General features: G+C 31.7%; 1 protein-coding gene across 1 annotated transcript in view; it reads right to left on the reverse strand.

Annotated features, from left to right (window-relative positions):
• Positions 1 to 19786, reverse strand: part of LOC111055179 (protein DEK) — a 28901-nt gene that overhangs the window by 6135 nt on the left and 2980 nt on the right. The window contains exons 2-7 of the mRNA XM_022342344.2: positions 12799 to 13056; positions 11809 to 11896; positions 10655 to 10827; positions 2856 to 3196; positions 1485 to 1665; positions 33 to 380 (exon numbers count right to left, since the gene is read on the reverse strand). Of these exons, the coding sequence (XP_022198036.1) occupies positions 33 to 380; positions 1485 to 1665; positions 2856 to 3196; positions 10655 to 10827; positions 11809 to 11896; positions 12799 to 13056 (1389 nt within the window). The remainder of the gene's footprint in view (positions 1 to 32; positions 381 to 1484; positions 1666 to 2855; positions 3197 to 10654; positions 10828 to 11808; positions 11897 to 12798; positions 13057 to 19786) is intronic.

Consider the following 19786-nt stretch of genomic DNA (forward strand, 5'->3'; position numbering starts at 1 on the left):
AGAAGTTTGAGGATTGAGATGAATGAACTTACTGTCGGAAGACCACGGACTTTGTTCTTTTTGTCAGCAACTTCCGGTTCCGGAACTTCTTCCTGTTCCGGTTCTTTCTTCATCTCTACCTCCTCTTCAACTTCCGTCTCTCCATCCGTCTCCATCTCCTCGATTCTGTCCTCCTCTTCTCTAAGTTCCTTCTCAATTCTCTCTTGTTTCTCGGCAATTTCGGCAGCTTTGAGCAAATCTTCGTCAGCTTTTTTCGAGTTGTTCTGCTTTCTTCCAGAGGTTTCTTTGGGCTGAGACGAAGAGGGAGGTGTTTCGATATCTGCATATACTATTTGCTTTTTGGGCAGCTTAGCAGTTTTCTTCGACGTTTTATCTTCAGCCTAAAACACAAATTGACAAAAATTCATTATCAAACGCTATAAGAATGAGAATAATTTTATTCCTTCAATGAATAACAATGCTTTGACAGAAAGGAAAAACAAAGAAGTATTCTTTTGTATCGGCTTACTTCATTCTATACTCATACATTTTTTTCAAAGTTTCATATTTGGTGTAAAACAAATATTAACAATAGTCATATCAAATAAAGAATATGATAAATATATAAAATAAACCATTATTGTCATAGACTTCCTATTTGCCAAAAAGACAGAGCGCCACCAATCATAATAAAGTTCACGAGGATAGACAGAGTGGAGCTTTTACTAAGAATAAGAGTTGAAAGGGATTTTTCAATCTGACATCTGAACCTTCCACTCTAAATGAACGAGAGCCGGTCCAAGGAGAGAAGGAGGGTGCTGGCTTTTGCGAGAGCGTCTAAAATAGACGAGTAAAAAAAAATTTTATCGGTGTTTGTCATTCTAATTATTAATTGGTAACATTAATTGAAATAGTAAGCATTGTTTGAATAAATATAGTTAAAAGAGCTATCATAACAGTTGTGTAAAACAAAATGAATTAGCCACATTCCATTTACCAGTATCAACAATATTATCAGAAGTTTCAACTTTTCTACCACCCTGCTTACTCAATTAGCATTAATTACCCATTACAATTTATTACCAATTAGTATTAATTACTCAACTTAGCCAGTCTCAAGAGTCACAACTTAGTAACTAGTAACTCAAAGAGTTACAACAAGTAGTAACTTGTCAACTAGTAGTACATTCACAGTCTCAAAGGTTACAACCGTCTGACCATCCGTTTTCTTCATTAAAATCTTACCATTTCTAATCCACATGTATTTTTGTTTTAACATTAAAACTGTCAGAAGTATGAAGGAAAATTTCGATTCTTTACTGCTAGAGAAGAAAGCTTTCTTTAAGCTCCATTGTAATTTTTCCATACTGATTATGTTTTATTAATTTTGTATTTGATTGGAAAAATCAATGTTATGGAACACAGGAGAAAAATTAAATTTTATAAATACAGAGAATTTGTATATATTAATATTGAAATTCCAAAATTAATTGAATTCAAGTTACCTGAACCTCTTCCTGTCCGTTTTTTATGTCTTCTTCATCTACTTTCTTGGTTTTCTTTGTATCTTTGCCCTTTTTGGGCTTTTTAGCTTCTTCTTCAGCTTCCTCAGCTGATCCTTCAGGAGTGGTTTCCACCGCTTTAGTGCTTCTCTTCTTTGGACGAGAGGGACCTGCTTCATCAGTACTGTCAATCATAACAATAAATCTGTTTTATGTACATCTATCCTCGGTAAATTCAAAATCTTTATGCTAAATTTATTACGACACATCATCACGTCTGAACTACTGAGCTGATTAATTTGAAATTTTGCATAAATATTCTGAATTTATTGAGGATGGACAAAGGCATATTTTTATTGATATAAATCGATTCATTCTAATCGAATAATTGATTTAATTTGTGATACAAGGTTTACTGAACTATAAAAGCCCAACTAAACAGGGCTTTCTCCAAGTGAATCCTTAGCTTAGTTGGTAGCGAGTGCGGTTAATGAATCAAAGGTTGTGGGTTCAAAACTTATCAAACCCATTTTTTTTTTGCTGGACTTTTTCAACTCTTATAAAGATTATCTCCGTAATTTCAAACAAAATAATAAAAAATATTATATTTTTTGTGTTTCCTGGACATAGGGAGGTTGCATTTTACAACATCAAATTTCCCCAGGTACATGCTGGTCAATAAAATATGAATCAATTATAATTAAAATACAGCCACTCCATCAAAACTTTCAATCAAAATACTGTAACTTGAAACACAGTATTTTTTTTTCAATTTCTGTGAATCTTTTCTATTTAACAAGGTTTTATGAATAATTTTATATCCTTCGATTGTGGAGCGGTGTTTATTAACAATACTAGCCACGATTTGGATGCCCAGCAAAAACTAGTATAATCGTAATGTTTGGTTTATATGGTTATAACTTGAGGTTATATATAGCGCACGACGATATAACACCTGTCAGTCATTTGAAACATTGAAATCTGGGTCATCTCGTTATGTAGTACGATAGCTTGTCAACACCCACAGGAGGCTTTATAGAGAGTTCATAACATATACTAAAGAAAAAGGAAACCAATAAAATTAATTTCCATAAAATATTGTATAGCACTTTAATAAGTACTTTTTTAATATAAGGATGGCAGGAAACAAAATAGCAATATAACACTCATAAATACTAGAATCTAATGATTTACACTATAAGAACAGCATACTATTTTCAACACAAACTTCGAAAGTTGCATTGCCAAGGTTTCAATAGCAAACAACAAATAATAATGATTGTTGTCTTAAGAACAGGAGCATAATAGGCGGATATTTTAAAAATAATGGTAATCTAACCTACATCTGTGATCACAGTGATCAAGTGTACTAACCTGGCAGCTTCTTTGTAAGATTTGGCATGAGCGCCTTTGCGCTCAGGTCTAGACTCTCGGGCAGCCAGTCCTGTATCGGTTGGTTTTAGAAGGAACTGGAGAATGCGCTCGACATAGTCAGCAATTTTCCCTTCTTTTGGCAAGCAAAGCATCTGCGATAGGCATCTCAGTTTAGTCATTGTAAGCTTCGTGAGAGCAGTGCGAGTCATACGGAACGGTTTCGTATCTTTGTCGAACGCAAATCCACTGAAGTTTTGAATGTTGTCCTTCACGTTCTCAACATTCCCAATGCGAGAATACATAATACGATGCAGGGTTTTCAGGTCATCCAACCCACTTTTCTGAACAAACGAGACAAACATGATATAGTTCAATTTAAATCAAATAAGTTGCATATAATAATCAGATAGAAAATCAATTAAAATTCATTAACTCTGTTGTAGTTCTTACACTGTGTTACTTGTAAATATTTGAAAAAACACTTACTTTTCTTGGAGTATTGAGGAATGCATGCATTTCACTCCTGAAGAGGAGCTTCATCAGCCTGACACCAGGGGCGCTTGCTCTTATGGGTTGGACTGTGTGGCCAAAATGTGGGAAAATATTACATTCGATTTGAAGTTAAGTTGATCATTTAATAAGTTGGATTTGTCATAGTGGAGGTGTTTAAAAATTTCGTATTGTTCTAGTGTGTTGAGTCTCTGGCTTTTCTGAAGAATGTGTAGGATTTCGATATCTGTTTGTATGTTTTTGTGATTGTGTCCTGTGGCTATTAAATGTTCTGCATATGTAGATTCTGAATTTGAATTTACTGCTTTTAGGTGCTCATTGTATCTTATTTTGAAGCTACGGCCGGTCTGTCCAATATAGAATTTTGGGCATGTATTACATTTTAGTTTATAAATTCCTGTCTTTTCAAATTGTGAGCTGTCTATTTTTCGTGTTTTTAGTTGGGTTTTCAAGTTGTTGTTGGTTCTAAATGCTGTTTTGTAGCCTGATTTTTTGAATATGTTTGCTATGGATTGTGATTTTTAATTGAAATATGAGTGTGACATATTTGTTGGGATTTGGGGGTTTCTGTTTCTTGTTTTTCATTTTATGAAGTATTTTGTCTATTACATTGGATGAGTAGCCATTGTTTTGACCAGATATTTTTATAGGTTAGTAATTCTAATATTATTAATGATCATCATCCTGGCTCTACTCAACAGAAAAAATTAATTGACCGAACCGTTGACTGCTTGACCAGTTACTCGAAATTGATAGTTGAATATGATGAATAAAATGGAATACTATTTATTACTTATACTAACGTTAATATTATATCTATTTATTACTTATACTAACGTTAATATTATATCTATTTATTACTTATACTAACGTTAATATTATATTGAAATAAAATTATCATTTATATTATCTGCCATGCCGGTACGCTATAAATAAGAAACTAGTTACCCTACTGTATATGGACACCTTATGTAAGAATGCATGATTAAAATTATGTAGCATGTTTAATTATTCAACTTTTCGAGTGATTTCTATCCTTCTATAGCATAGGCAGAAGCTGTATGAAGTACTTTTTCCAAGAATAGTGATAATAAATGAATGAAAATTTTATCACTACGAAATTCTTGTTCAATTCATTGTGAGTTTTATTGGAAGTTCGAGGTATCCTTGAGGTCAACAAAATCTAATGCATTTAGATTCAATGCAGTTTGCTGGACCCTGCAAGTTACATTTTGATTTTGTGAAATTGAACTTGGCGGTTAAACTGGGAACCAGTTTGTACCGGCGGAAGTACTGTATCAGAAACCAAAAATATTTACATTCAGTTATAACAGTTTAATGGCTTTAAAGCTATTGCTATTCAACTAAAACCCTAAAATTGAATAAATGAATAGAACCCAACAATAGATTTCAACTAGTACAGTAAATATAAGTTATATACATAATAATTATGTCGCGTCTTCGAAAAAAAACAAACAATATTTATAAATTACATTTTTGTGGGATCAGAATATTCAATGATTCTTAATATTGTCCTTCATAATATTCAACCAACAATATGAAACTGAACTCATTGACAAAATAATCATCTACAGCTCTTTGGAAAGATGCCACTTTCGACGAGTTGGAAAACGCTACCTACGTTTGGCCAATAGAATTTTACGGCCGGGGGTGGTGGATTTCCGCGAGTAAACCAAGCTTGTCGAGTGCGTGGAGCGACAAGCTGGATCGAAAAAAATACCTAGTTTGTCATCGTCCCAGTTTGACGAAATAGCCCAATTTGTCCCATTTTTTTTTTGTTTGTGGTAGTTTTAAGGGCTGGCGGTTCTCTGCGACCCCAATTTAGGTTATGTGTTTACAACAAAAAATAGTGAAAAGTACAAATACATTATGATAAATATACCATCTATATAATAAGAGACAGTAGGGTTGTGTTTGTTCGTGTTTTCGTTTGTTCGCATCAAAACATGTCAACTTGTGGATTGCATACCGGAAAAACGGGAAAGATTTAGATCTCCAAATTTTGAACATAGATTCTAAAAATATCAATCTCGTGCATCTGGAAGCCCAAATTTCAATTTTCCTTCTAGATTTTTCAGAATTAATATTCAAACTTTATTAATGGTACATACGATTTCATAAAAAAATCACCAAATCGAAATTAAAAAAGGAACATCTGTTTCTATTATTGCTTTCTACCCTTAGACCAGTTATAGAATAGACACGCTGGGAAGTCTAGCCTCTGAAGCCAACATCTACTGCCATATCTCCAAATCGTGTCGTCATCATCGGATAGAAAACTTTCAGATTGTGTTTATTTCAGAAGGATGTAAATTATTATTCATTAAAATTGTAAACTCCAGCTGCGCTCCCGCTGAAATAGACACAATCTGCTATGGAAAACAATGTAAACAAACTCTACAGAAAAGTAGATGATGCTGACGTCACGATTTGGAGATATGGCAGTAGATGTTGGCTTCATCGACTTTCAGTATGAATATAGAATAGGCCGTGTCTATTCTATAACTGGTCTAAGTTTCTACCTGATACCACTTAACCTCAATAATATTGTTTTGATAATTGATAAATATTTTTAATAATAATGATAATATTTTTATATAATAATAATAGTATTGTTTTGATAATTCATGAATATTTTCATTTTCACAAACTCTGTATAATAATATGGTGTATGTGAAACAGCTGCATCAAATTTATCTCAAAAACATCTGTTTAGAAAAAACTTTCCCCCAGTTGCACGTACAACGCGATAAAATGCTATACTTTAATTGAAATTAAAGCTAACTGATGCATTTTGGTTGCACAAAAAAGAAATTTCAAGCGATAATGCCAAATCGACGTAAAAAAAATTATAACAGGCCATTCACGGGGAGTTAAATCCAACTAACGCCGATTAGGTACATACTGATAGCTGTCTTCCAAAATTAGTTTTTGGTCAAAAAACTACTGAATTCAAAGTATGAGCTAAATATATGAATGAATTTCATCCGTTAATAAAATAGGAAAGAGCATTTAGCTGATATTAGCATTCAAAATTAAATTCTAATTTTTGAGGTTAGTTTTCGATCTTCTTTGTTTGCAGATAGCACGACACTGGCGACAGACAAAACATTTTTATGGCGATGCGTAATGAATAGTCACCGCTTCAAGAACATAACCTTACTTTTTTGCCATTTGTTTAGAATAATAATTTTAATAACATCACTGTCGGATAAATTACAGTGTTACCGGATTGTGAAACCTTTAAAATCTTGGTTAGTTAACCGGAAAACTTAATCGGAATTAAAAACTAACCGATCTTTGTGGAACAGAAATGAATCCGTAAAACTAACGCTGATTTGTTAATCTGCGTTAATGTCCATATTTAACAGACGTACGTGCAACTGGCCCATAGTTTTGAAACTTCGTTTTCCTGATGCAATGTTTAGGCCTAAACGTGGAATGCATTATTAATTTTTCAGCTGGAACAGCTTTTTGAGACTAAGTGCTAAATAAATGTCTACAGTTTCATCAATGCTGTATCGGCAATATGAAAACGCATGCAGTTAATATGTCTTTGAATAAAGGTGTTGATATTTACATAAAGAAATTATTCTCTTCCATTTTTATTTAATTAAAATTTCAAAATTATTCGAGCCCTGATAGAATGACTGAGGCTAGTTACACACTCATTCGGTTAGTTTCGTTTTCGGCAAATTCCGATAAGTGTGAAACGGTAATTCGGTTTAAATTCGGTACCGAATAGAAACCGCATAGAACCGAACGCCCACTTGACTCTAATAAATTCCATCAGGTTTCAATTCGTTGCTAGCGAGAGGCTAATTTCACACACTTTCGGTTCGGTTCGTTATCGGCAAATTCCGATAAGTGTGAAATGATGATTCGGTACCGAATAGCAACCGCATAGCACCGAACGCCCTCTCGACATGAATAGGTTTCATTATATTCGAATTCGTTGCTGGGGAAACAGGAAAAACAAAGTCTTTTACACACGCTTGCCTTTTTTGTTTTTATTTTAACCTGATATCGTGATTTATCTGTTTCAAAATTTTCCAAGTCAAAATAATATGGTCAATTCATTTCTGTTAGTTCACAGAAAATTTTTTTCTCAATGAATAGTTTGCTAAAAAAATATGAAAGATATAAATAAAAACTAAGGGAGAATTTTCATTTTTTTTTTATTTTTCCACGAATATTACATGATTTTATCAATTGAGAGGAGAGATGAAGTTTATATACCATGTGTCAAAACAAGGAATAAATTTTCAATTTAAAAAAATAATCTCTCTGAACAACCAAAATTAACATAATCAAAAAGAAACTATTTAAATAATTCACAATTTTTAATTAACTTTAAAATTTTGTTGTTCAAGAAATAACATCTTACAATTTAACACCAGCTGTTATATTTAAATATACTAGCATGAACTGTGAAAATCCAAACACAGCTGTGTTTGAGAAGAAAATAACTAATTAAAACCTGACATGTATGAAAGCCTCATTCGTTTTCGGTAACGAACCGAACCGAATGAAACCAAAAGCGTGTGAAGCTAGCCTCACTCACTGTACAGTCGGTCGAAAATTTTAATATTGGAATGAGGGGAATTTTGGCAAGCTGAGCAAAAAAATAAGGTCATATGCACGCACCTTTTCGTTATATCTTCAAATGAAAAATGAGTTTTGTGGATTGTCAAAACTCCCTCTGAAAGGGAAACTACTCAACTTATTATATATTTTAGTGAAATAACAATGATCATCCATCCATCTATTATCTTCTATACTATAATAAAGGAAAGAACTGGATTATACACGTATACAGGTGTAAAGTATAGGGAAATTATGTTTGACGCATCATCACGTCTGAACTACTGGACTAATTATGTAACTTGAAATTGTGCATATAGATTCTTGTTTAACCGAGGATGGTTATAAACCTATTTCAAATTCTTCAATATTTGATTACATCAAGTTTTCAATTATTTGTCATGCTTTCAGTTGTTGTAAGGAAGCAGCAGAACATTTCTCTTAAGAAAGAAATTGGAAGATAGGTATGATTGGGGATCCTTTTCGAATGATAAAAACAGGTTTTCCGTCGCACCCAAATTTTTTCCGCCATTTTGAATCAAACTTCTTTTTTTAATTGAAAGGTGGTCATATGATACATGATTCCGATACAGGATTTCCAGAGAAAAGGTATGGCGAAAACCGCACCATCGATATCTCAAACCTTTCAAAATTAATACTCATTCATTTTCTTTATTATAGTATAGAAGATGATAGATGAATGATATATCCATCGATGATAGATAGATGGATGATATATCCATCTATCTATCATCTTCTATACTATAATAGAGGAAAAAACTGGCTTAAACACGTATACACGTGTAGAGGATAGGAAAATTATGTTTGACGCGTCTGAACTACTGGACTGATTTACTTGGAATGCTGCTTATAAATTCTTAATCAACCGAGGATTCCTATAGACCTATTTTCAATTCTTCTGGATTTCATTACGTCAATTTTAAAATAGACCTTTGCGAAGCACGGGTTACCTGCTAGTAGAATAATAATAATAATAGAGAAATTGAATGTTCGTCGCCATGTTATGAAGCGATGGCACAATCTTGAACCGCCGCTGGCGTTGAACTGAGCTATCTATCGGTTACTATATGGAGCTTCTGGGACTCGCGCATTGAAAATTTGTTTAAAACGGCGAGCCTCTTGCGCCACATAGCTTGAATTAAAGATCTACGTGAACGATTAGCTTGAAATAACAGTAAAATCTGGCAAAGCGTGTCCTATCCCATGAGAAATCTATTAGTACCTTCATTTTCTCTATGGGTATAGCCTACCATATTGGACTAGAATACATAAATAAGTTGAACAACTACGTTCCTTATGTGTAAGCAATGAGAAATATCCGATGAATCTAGATTGTAAGAAAGATACAATTGAAAAGAACATAAGAGCTAACACTAACATGAAACTTGTACTCTCAAATACAAACGGGTAATTTAGCTGGAGCTTGTTTAATATTTGGCCGAAGTACTGAATACAGTTACATAGTTACATATATGTATTTTGTTTTGAGCATTTTGAGATGAAACAATCAAATCTCACTATTTAAAATCCGGGACGGTGCAGAATTTCTGAATCAACTTAATTTCAAATTTTAAAGTTTGGTTTTTGCTGAGGATGAAACCCACATAAGCTCTAGGCTTGTGCAAATCGAATTTAACTCATCTTATAAATCGAATTGACAAAAAAAAAATGAATGTGAAAGAATTTCAAATATAATTAAATCACCGAGGTTTAACTATGATTAGAAAAGTTGATGTTACATCATCTGTTAGAGTGACATTGTGCTTGATATCTATCAATATTGAGTAGAATATCATGACATTGTCATAACCATCTATATATTAAAATAGAGTAAGATTAATTTCGATTGCCTCTAACGTCTACTGTATAGGAGGTTGTGACAATAATTGAATATTATTCAACCGGCGCTTTGCACTGGTGGAAATTTTGTGTCGTAAAATGCAATCACCTTATGTCCAGGAAACATTATTTATTATTTTCTAAGAATTAATCTTAATCGAAGTTGAAAATACTTGAAAAAAAGAATTAGATTGGTCTATCGCGTGGTAGCAATTATGCCACGGAATCACTTGAAGAAAGCTCTGGTTGGGCGTCTATTGTTGTGTAAACTATATAATCACAAATTGGATAAATGTTTTTATTATTAAATTAAACGTAATTGATTAATAGCAATGCGATTAAGCCTATATACATCTTCGGTGGATTTGAATTCTTCATGTAAAATTGTTCAAGTTAGTTCATTAGGATTAGTTCATAAGTGATGCGTCAATCGAGTATTTCCTATCCCGTATAAGACAATTCATTTCTATATAAATTATCGATATTTCATTTATTATTCTATTCATACAAACAAAAAGCACGATTCATCCAAAATATCCATTTAATCATTACTGGTAGATAACAGGCTCAGCCCAAACATGTTTTCTACCAATTTTTTATTATTTCTAACATTGTCCAAAAAATAGGTTATAGCTGTGTTCCCTTCGAGAATCTAAATTCATTTGACTTGTAAGATTTGAACTTCAGGATCAAACTCGTACTAAGTGCAGTGGAATCTTGAATTTATTCCACCGCTAATTTTTTTTTAAATTCACTTATAACATTGTAACAAGGATTATTGAAAATCTTGTAGGGTAAAAATGTGTATATATAGCCGTACTAACCTCCACTTCATAACTGATGCTGGGAATATCTTCAATTTTTATGCCTTTGCCTCTAGTGATTTGAACATCAAACTTCTGCCTCGATCCTTGCCTCAGAACCACAGCATCAAATTGGTCTACTGGTTTTCTGGCACGAGGAGCATAAATTTCCAAAGATTGTTCCAATAGTGGAACTGCAAAAATTAAAAATAATTTTAAGACACACATGAAGCTATGGGAAAAGCACACTAATTCACACCAATCTTCGGAATGAATTGCATATTATCGTACTCAATCATTGATCCACAACCAATGTTTGTTTCATAATAAACTAAAATAATTAAATTTGAATGAAATTGTGTATTTTATAGATTGGGAAGTATGAGTTTACGGTACGAGCATAATAATACTCAAATAGCCTAAATATTGGTATCATGAATAAATCCCGTTTAAGACCGTACGATAGTTTCCGTCACACTTCCAACAACAAATAAATATATTATGTAAATGAGTAAACAACAGCAGATTAACAAGTTTAACATGAATATAATTACCAGATAATTCAAATCGTGTATTTATTTATGTAACAAACGACACAGTTGTGATTGCATTGGTAGATAAACTACTACGGCAATCCTTGTGTTATTTTGTATACCAAATTTAGGTGATGACACAATTCAAAAAGTAAGTTAGACTTCGTTCAATTGTCCGATTTTCGATGTAAACACATATAACATAACATTTTCAATTTATGTAGATAAAAATTCAAATAAAATAACGAAATCGCACTCAATAAGCACTAAAAAACTGTAAAATATTGAGCTTCTTTAAAAAAAATTGGGCCCAAAAATTAAAATGTATTGTTAGCTAATGATGCTCTCGCGCGATAAACGTTTACCTCAGGGAGAAAAGTAGCACTTATTTCCTAGATGTACAAATAACTATTTAACAAGTCATTTCATTATTGCAATGCTCGTGATTCAATAAAAAAATTGATACTGATGCAGTACCAAGGCAGCACCAACTAAGGTGAATTTTCTTCCACTTAGAAAAAAATCTATTTCATCACTCATCGAAATCAAGAGTAGTAAATGCAACGTTGTCATGTACTAAAACACAAATTTTACTTACCTTTTGTTAATTTCTTGTTTGAAAATAACATTTTCAAGACATACCTTTGTCTCGACTAGTGCTGGCTCCTGAATCACTGTCACTTTCAGGTTCAACTCTCACTTTCTTCCGCTCAGATTGAGCTTGTTCTGCCTGAGAAAATTATTAAAATTTAATACTGAAGACATTGAATTAACATCATTTAATTTTCAGAAACTAAACACAATTCAAATTCAACTATTAAATAACAATCACTTATGAAAATGAATTACACTAATGTAATTTTCAGAAACTTAACAGAAATAAGCTTTTTGATTTCAAAGAAGCTTGAAATGAATTAGATTTGTATATAAGAATTCAAATCAACAACAAACTCCTTGAACTGGTTCTATGTAATTTCTAATTAATATGTAAATAAACATAGCATTATTGTATAATTGTAATAGTAACAGACTATGAACGTGATTCAAGCTACTAAAGTTGAGTAACTTAATTAAAATAAAAACCATAAACAAAAAATTCGTGATTATTTCGTATAAAGTGAATAACACATTGAAAATAGCAGATGATGACAATTTCACTCTGCTGAACACTCAAGATTTATTTGCGACTGTAGTAGACGTGTGGAGGTCGGTTCAAACTCCCACTTATCACCCAGCTTTCACCTAAAACCCAACCCTAATTCGCATAGAAATAGGGATATATGAAAAAATATAGCAATAGTATTACCAGATTTGGAAATAAGAATAAAAAGTTGGACACACTGACAAAATTCCGAACGACATTTTACATGAATTGGTTTTTTGTTTATGGGTTACTGGTTTTCAAGCAAGGATGGTGAAAGCATTTTCAAATGAGAGACTGGCTGCTAAATTAGTCAAATTGAACAGTTGTGTATTTTGTATTTTTGTAATATTTATTAAATTTTGTAATTGTTTTTTTGTAATATTATCCAAATAAAAAATCATAGTTTTGGTAAAAGCTGAATTGTTTCAGAAGTGCTTTGCAAAGCAAGCAGAGCTTTTTCGTAATTCTAGTTTCTTTTTGAGTCTTACCTTAGTTGTTTTTTTCTTGGTGGTTTTTTCGGCCACATTTGCACTCGATGTACTTGGAGCAGCAGCAGCAGCAGCCGTCGCTCTCTGTCGCTTGGATCCGCTTTTCTTTACGACTATTTCTTGTTCTGAGTCGCTCTCAGTTTCGGATTTTACTCGCGATCTAGGTGCAATGGCTGCTACCCTCAGAGTCTTGCCGCTATTACTTTTCTTAGAAACCATCTCTTTTTCAATTTCAGCCATTTTTTCAGCCGCCGCTCTCTGTTCATCGTCCAAGAACAAAAAGCGTTTAATCATTAAACATAAATTAATGTCAAAGTGACACGTAGCAGGTAAGTGACAACAAGAAGATATGAATGTTAGTAATATGATAATAGTTATTACTACGTTTAGATGTTGAATTGAATTTGATAAGTTCAAGTCTAATAATGACGTAAAATTCTATTTTATTTTTGAGATAATGAAATCTCAAACAAAAAATCGAATTTCATGTAATTATTACAAATAAACTTTACAAATTGAATTGAACATCTCCACGAAGTAACAACTTCCAAATAAATATTGGGTTACTAGTTACTAGTTACTCTCTCTCTCTCTTGGCTGAGGGAGGGCGATCGGGGCATAGGATGAGGTGTGTATGCGTGGTGTGTTTGCATGAAATTTTCTTGTTTCTTGCTTAAAAATAAAAAAAAAATTTCCTTTAACTCTATTTTCTAACTTTTTTTTTCTTTCAGTCTAAAATATATTCTACTAAATTAAATGAAATTGTTTTTTTCAATTATTGATTTATATATACATATTTTTTCTATCATATTACTTATTATTATATTTAAGAGATTATTTCCTTATGTTGTTTGCGATGTAGATGCATTAGAATTGTATAGGAGGGTTAAGTGGGAGAGGGCCGGCTGCGCCCTAACTTCGCCCTCCAGGTTAAAATAAAGGCAGCCTATCTATCTATCTATCTATCCCTTAGTTTTACTTGCAGTAGATATTTTATCCAAGTGGGGATCATCATTGAATTTGACCTTGACCTTGAATTTGAATATAAAATTTATAAAACAAAACTAACAGTAGTTAGACAGCTCATTTATATAAGTACAAGATTTATAAATGAATTGCCTTTTGATCTGGAAGCAAAAATTAATTACAAAATACTAAAAAATTGGATAAGAGAAAACTATTTCTTTTCAATTGAAGGCATAATCTAATTTTTTAAAGCATATTTTAAAGCGTGGATTATTTTTTTTCTCTATTATTGTATAAAACTAGGAAACAACCAATGTAACTAGCTGATTGCAACTCTCACCAGCGGGCAAGGCTTAATTCCTTTTGCTGGTGATGCCGGATTACCATTGAGAATCTAATTATGATTTTGGTATTATTTATGCTTAATTTTTATTTTATTTATTTTATACTTTTGATTATAAAATTATGTATACAAAAGAAACTAGTTTCTCAAAATATTTTTAAATTTTTACTATTCAAAAGTATATTTATTCAATATTGATATCTATTACTACTGATTATATCTACTTAATAGATCTACTGATATATTACTGACCTTACATTCACTAAAAACACAGAAAGCAATTCGGCGCAAAGTGATAGTAGAGATGGTTTTTAAAATAACATTGAAAACATGCAATCAAACACATTAGACGAAACATATGAACTTTTCATGGAATTTGTCTGATGAACGGTGCTGAAAGAGAAAGCCTTTCATTCCCTATAAACAGTATTGTTTGGTTTACAATAGAAAAACTTGTTGACTGGGCTTTTATCTTACGTAAACTGTATCACAAACTGATTTCATTATAATTATAATCAATTTATTAATGAAAATGAACCATAATCGGTAAATTAAGAATCTTTACTTAGGCAAAGTTTCAAATTATCACTTCATACGTGATGATGCGTCAAATTTGTATTTCATGTATTTCGTATCCCGTACATGTATTAGCCAATTGCTACCTTATATACGGTAGTATACAGTAGAAAGAGCAGTATATATCAATATCTTAAATTAAACTAAAAACTATGTATTTTCTGAATACTAATTCAATAGTACAAGATGTTTTTATATTGGATCTAGGATTTCTTGTTTTGCCATTAATAGGTCACTACACAATTGTAGGCTACTTTCAAGTTGAATGCAAAAGTAAAACATGTTCAAGAAATCATGTTGAATGAAGAAAACACGAACAAGTGTTTACATTGGTCAAGTGGATTCACGTTTTTGTCGTTTCTTGATACCAGTTTTCTTGAATCAAGAAACTTGAGACGAATAATGTCAACTCCCCTTCATGCTATTCAAATTAATTTGTAACATGGAATTGATTATTTCAATTCAAGTTATAAGAGTTTATCCCGTAATAAGAAAATCAAAACAAACGAGAAACTACGAGATATAAAAGCTTTGTCATGAGAAACAGCATAACTTACTCAGTGAGAATTTTTCGAGAATTAGTATAAGTAAAAACATGAGAACAAGCTAATCTAAACACTTATCAATTTATTATAAGATTGCAAGTGAATGACTCAACTAAACTCTAGAATCAAGAATAATACAGCTGCATTAATAGCAGATAAGATAAAAAGCACAAGCTATCGAAAGCCACAAAAGCTGTATGAATCTTAAGCCCAGGACGCAAACTATGCAAAAGCTTGCAGTTTTATAGATAGACGGCGCCAGACTGAATAGACTATGAGTAATCACGTTTTTCCTGGATAATCACTAATTTCCAGCAAGTGAGTGCAATACTACGCCATCAAGGATAACATATATTGTTGTACATTGTACTCAGTAAAGTACAGTTTTATACAGATGAACGACTGAATTGCAATTTGATTAATATTATACCATGAGAAAGGATTTATTAAAGTTTGGAATATGAATTTATAGGAGTTGTTCAGAAATTACGACCTTACGAATCAAGGTTTTGGAACAATAAACAAGAAATAACAAAGTTGATGATTAGTTTCTATACTGGTCAATTCCTGTTATCTTTCAGTTATCTGGTTTTTGAAAATAAGATAACAACTATTTATATTGTTTCTGTAATGAGAAATCTGGTGGTACAGTAGGATCACTAGGCGAATGCAATTGAATTTAATAAAACATCAACATGGAATTTTATTCATGAAAGAAATATATACAAATAAAATAGATGGATAATACAAGATAATTTACGTTTAACTTCTACTCTCTTCATATAAAAAATCCTGAAGAATTGAGATTTCTACTTTTGAAGCCATATTTATATTTTTGTTGGGAACCATAAAGAAAAGATGGCATAAGTTTCTCTATGGTAGAACCAACTCATATTATATCATAGTTCATTACTCAAATTCTAATTTATTTACCAAGTGTATCCACAGCGATTTTGATACATCTGCGTGTGGTTGGTCTACAAACATAACATAAATTAAAAGTACACATCTGCATAAATGTTGTTAAAAACTTTAAACACTTCAGATTGCTTGATGTAGGATAAATAAGGGTTGGTTGATATAGGATAAATCAAGTAGTATGGAAGTATACTTATAAAGTTGAGTATGTACTTTAAATTTAGTTTTGCGACTATTACCCCTGATGCGAGATTAGGAAGTGGAATGAAAATATTTTTCGAAATCAACAATATTGTACATTCACATGATTTTTCATAATCTATTACTCTATCATATTCCAATTTTGCAAAGAGTAATAATAACAATGATTCCTTCACTTGCAATACTACAAAAATTGATATACATTATCTGGAAATGCAATGAAAATAATAGGCTTTAAATGTGCATAATATCAGCTCAGAGCCTTTGTGATTTGCACTTTATAAGAAAAAAGAGAGAAGTTCAAACACTCACTTTGATATAGCATAAATAGATGTATAGATGTCAAGTTGTAGCTTGATATAACTGTAAATAACGTTGTCAAAGATTGATGATGTGTATGAGAGTAACTCGGCACAATTTTACACTATTTTCATAAGTAATTTCATGACTAATTTCAATTCATTTTTAAAAGCGTCTGTGGGTTGCAAAAGTCAATCTGTTAAGTCCTGTGTGACGTGTGAGGGTGTGAGTGACCACTCAAATCATGGGAAATTTCAGTACAATCCTATTCCAAAGAGCATCTGACTTTCATAAATATTAAGATATATATATGCCTTGTTTCTATTGATTATCTTTCTTCTAAACAACTTATTTCACATAGTATGAAATTAATACTTCAGGGTGAGTATGATTAGTAGATAAGAATGATGATGATACAATTTAGTAAGTGAATATACATTACAGTAAATAATGGCATTCCCATTCCTTTAAGAGAATCTTTTGCAATAAAATAAGGTACCTATGATACACAGGCAGAATTATAAAATAGAATCTATTTTTATGTACATTATCTTCTAGAGCTGCTCAATATTTTTTATAGAAACAAGTGCCTATAAAAAGATGAGTAAAAGGGTACAAGTTAGTTAATTCAACAAAGAGAATAATATACCCAAGATGATTATATCCAAGATAATATATTCCAAGGTGAATAGAATTGTAATAAAAGAGCTAAAATAAACTGGAGATAATATGGTATAATATATACTATAAACATAGGGAATGATGATAATATTGTAATAATTAAGTAATAAAGATAAAAAATGAACTATATATTTCGATCATTATGCCAACGTCTGGTGTAAAACTGATGGACGTATGTCTGCTGTTGTCTACGTTTGTCTGCTGCCGTGTACGTTCGCTTTAAAGGCGTGAATGTAAATTGGTACACGTTTTAAAGCATAAGGTAATACAGTATATATGCATTTACTTCTTACTCTATACTGGACGTTAACTCAATACGTCTTGAGTAGACAATACCTAAACATACATACAGTGTGAGTTTCCAAGAACACTACGGGATCTCCTGCCCATACAAAAATCTAAGAAACACTCATTGTATGCATGTATTACTTTGATAACTCAGGAAAATTGCCTGAAGATGCCAGAAATGAATAAAAAATATGAAACCGCAAAACATATATGTATACCAACGGTATCTCGAGAGAATTCAATCTATACAAGGGAAAAGTGGATAAACTGGAGTAAGAAAACAAAGAAAAGGATTAAATAATAAATTTATTAGGAAGCATACTACTAGATTTGGAACAACGCTCCCGAAGCTACCAAATGAGAACTTGAACACAATCTTTGACACCTAAGCTGAACATCGCTGATATCATCGAAAGATGTTGAACCTATCTAAAGATTACCAAATTCAATGAAAACACGAATATAATCATCACAATGAAACATAAGAAGGAACGAGACAACATACTACTACAGATCAACAATGAAAAGAAAATCTACTTGGCAGAAAATCAATCCAGAGAATTCAAGAAACTATTCTGGGAGATCAGACAAGAAGCTACTCAACTTGGATTTCTATTCATATGGAGCAGAGAAGGAAAAATATTCATCAAACTACCAACAAACGAGAAGAAAATAAGAGTGCAATCAAAAGAGGATATTATAGGACAATCAGTGAACAAAGAAGTGATAAACCACATAACAGAGAACAATAGCCTAAATGACTCGTATATATTAAAATAGAGAACATAAACATGACTTTCCAAAAACTTATTAAGGTAAAGGGATATAAGGATGTTATATATTTAATCTTTGATTTTATATTTCCATTGAATTACATGTGTAATGGTGTGCAATGTACTACAACATATTCAAAACAAGAACCTATAATAATTACAGTTGGAAATTAATGAGAAATTGCATTTATTCAAATGCTAATTAATGAATAATTATAAATTTTTAATTTGGATTTTCGTTTTATAATAATAATTGACCAATAATTAATTGATAACTGAACTGAATAAGGATAATGCTAGAAATGATTCACATTATGGTAATATCAATAATACAATCCAAAATTTATTCACTACGAATTGAAACGATAAATCTCACTTAATAATCGCCAAGCTGTTTCAAACTTCAACAAACCAATAATGAGTAAACGAAAGCAATCAAAATAAGAATTAACTAACAAGCACACCATTACACAAGCAATAATATTTCATCTAGTTATGATTTCACTAGGCCTGCTCCAATCGAACAGACAGAAACATTCAATAAATTGAACAGAAGGTCTAGTGATGTAAAATTCCCGGGAATTTAAGATCGAGGAATCATTCCCAGGGAATTTAAGGGGATTTATGATTTCTTTCATCTAAAATGACCGAAAAGGACGTTTTATATTACACAAGGTCTCAATCACCTGTTATACAACAGATTTATGTAAGAAATATAAGGATGAATAAATTATAAATTGTAATAGGTTCAAAGAAAACAGTAATTTTAAGTTCATAGACTGATCATTTTCATGAAAGGTGGAAGGAGAAATGAGCACTCAATAACATTTTCCAAATCATTCAATTGCACCACTATTATCATGCTACTTTCATGTCTTACAAGTTTAATAAGATTTTTTCTACTTACTAATACTAATTACTTACTTTTTACTTACTAATGCCTGTAAATCGGGTAAACAAAGTCAACAAAGTATTGAGTGTAATTTAACTTTCATTGCATGATTTTATTCAATTTCTCCGCACAAAAATAATTGAACCCCTAAATAAAGATTATAGTAGATAATAAATCCAAAAATTAGAAATTATAAAATACAGCAAAATAGGCTGAACTGAAACAAGAGCATACTCGAGTTCAATTCAATGTTGAAAAGAAAATAATTCCACAGCTCACAACCTTTCAAGAGTCATTAAGGCTCACTTAAATTGTAAGATACTAGTCCAGGCAGCGAATGCTCAAAAAAATGTATAGAGGGAAAAGTTTGAAACCCAATTTTTGACCTCGCAGTCCTTTCAAGTATAGTAAGGGGTAAACATATCAAAAGTCCTCACTCCTACCACACTCAACACTAAAGCTGCTATACAAATTTAAAAGCATAAAATGATGAAATAATACATTA

Source organism: Nilaparvata lugens, chromosome X, assembly GCF_014356525.2.
Source record: "Nilaparvata lugens isolate BPH chromosome X, ASM1435652v1, whole genome shotgun sequence".
Classification (NCBI taxonomy): Eukaryota; Metazoa; Arthropoda; class Insecta; order Hemiptera; family Delphacidae; genus Nilaparvata; species Nilaparvata lugens.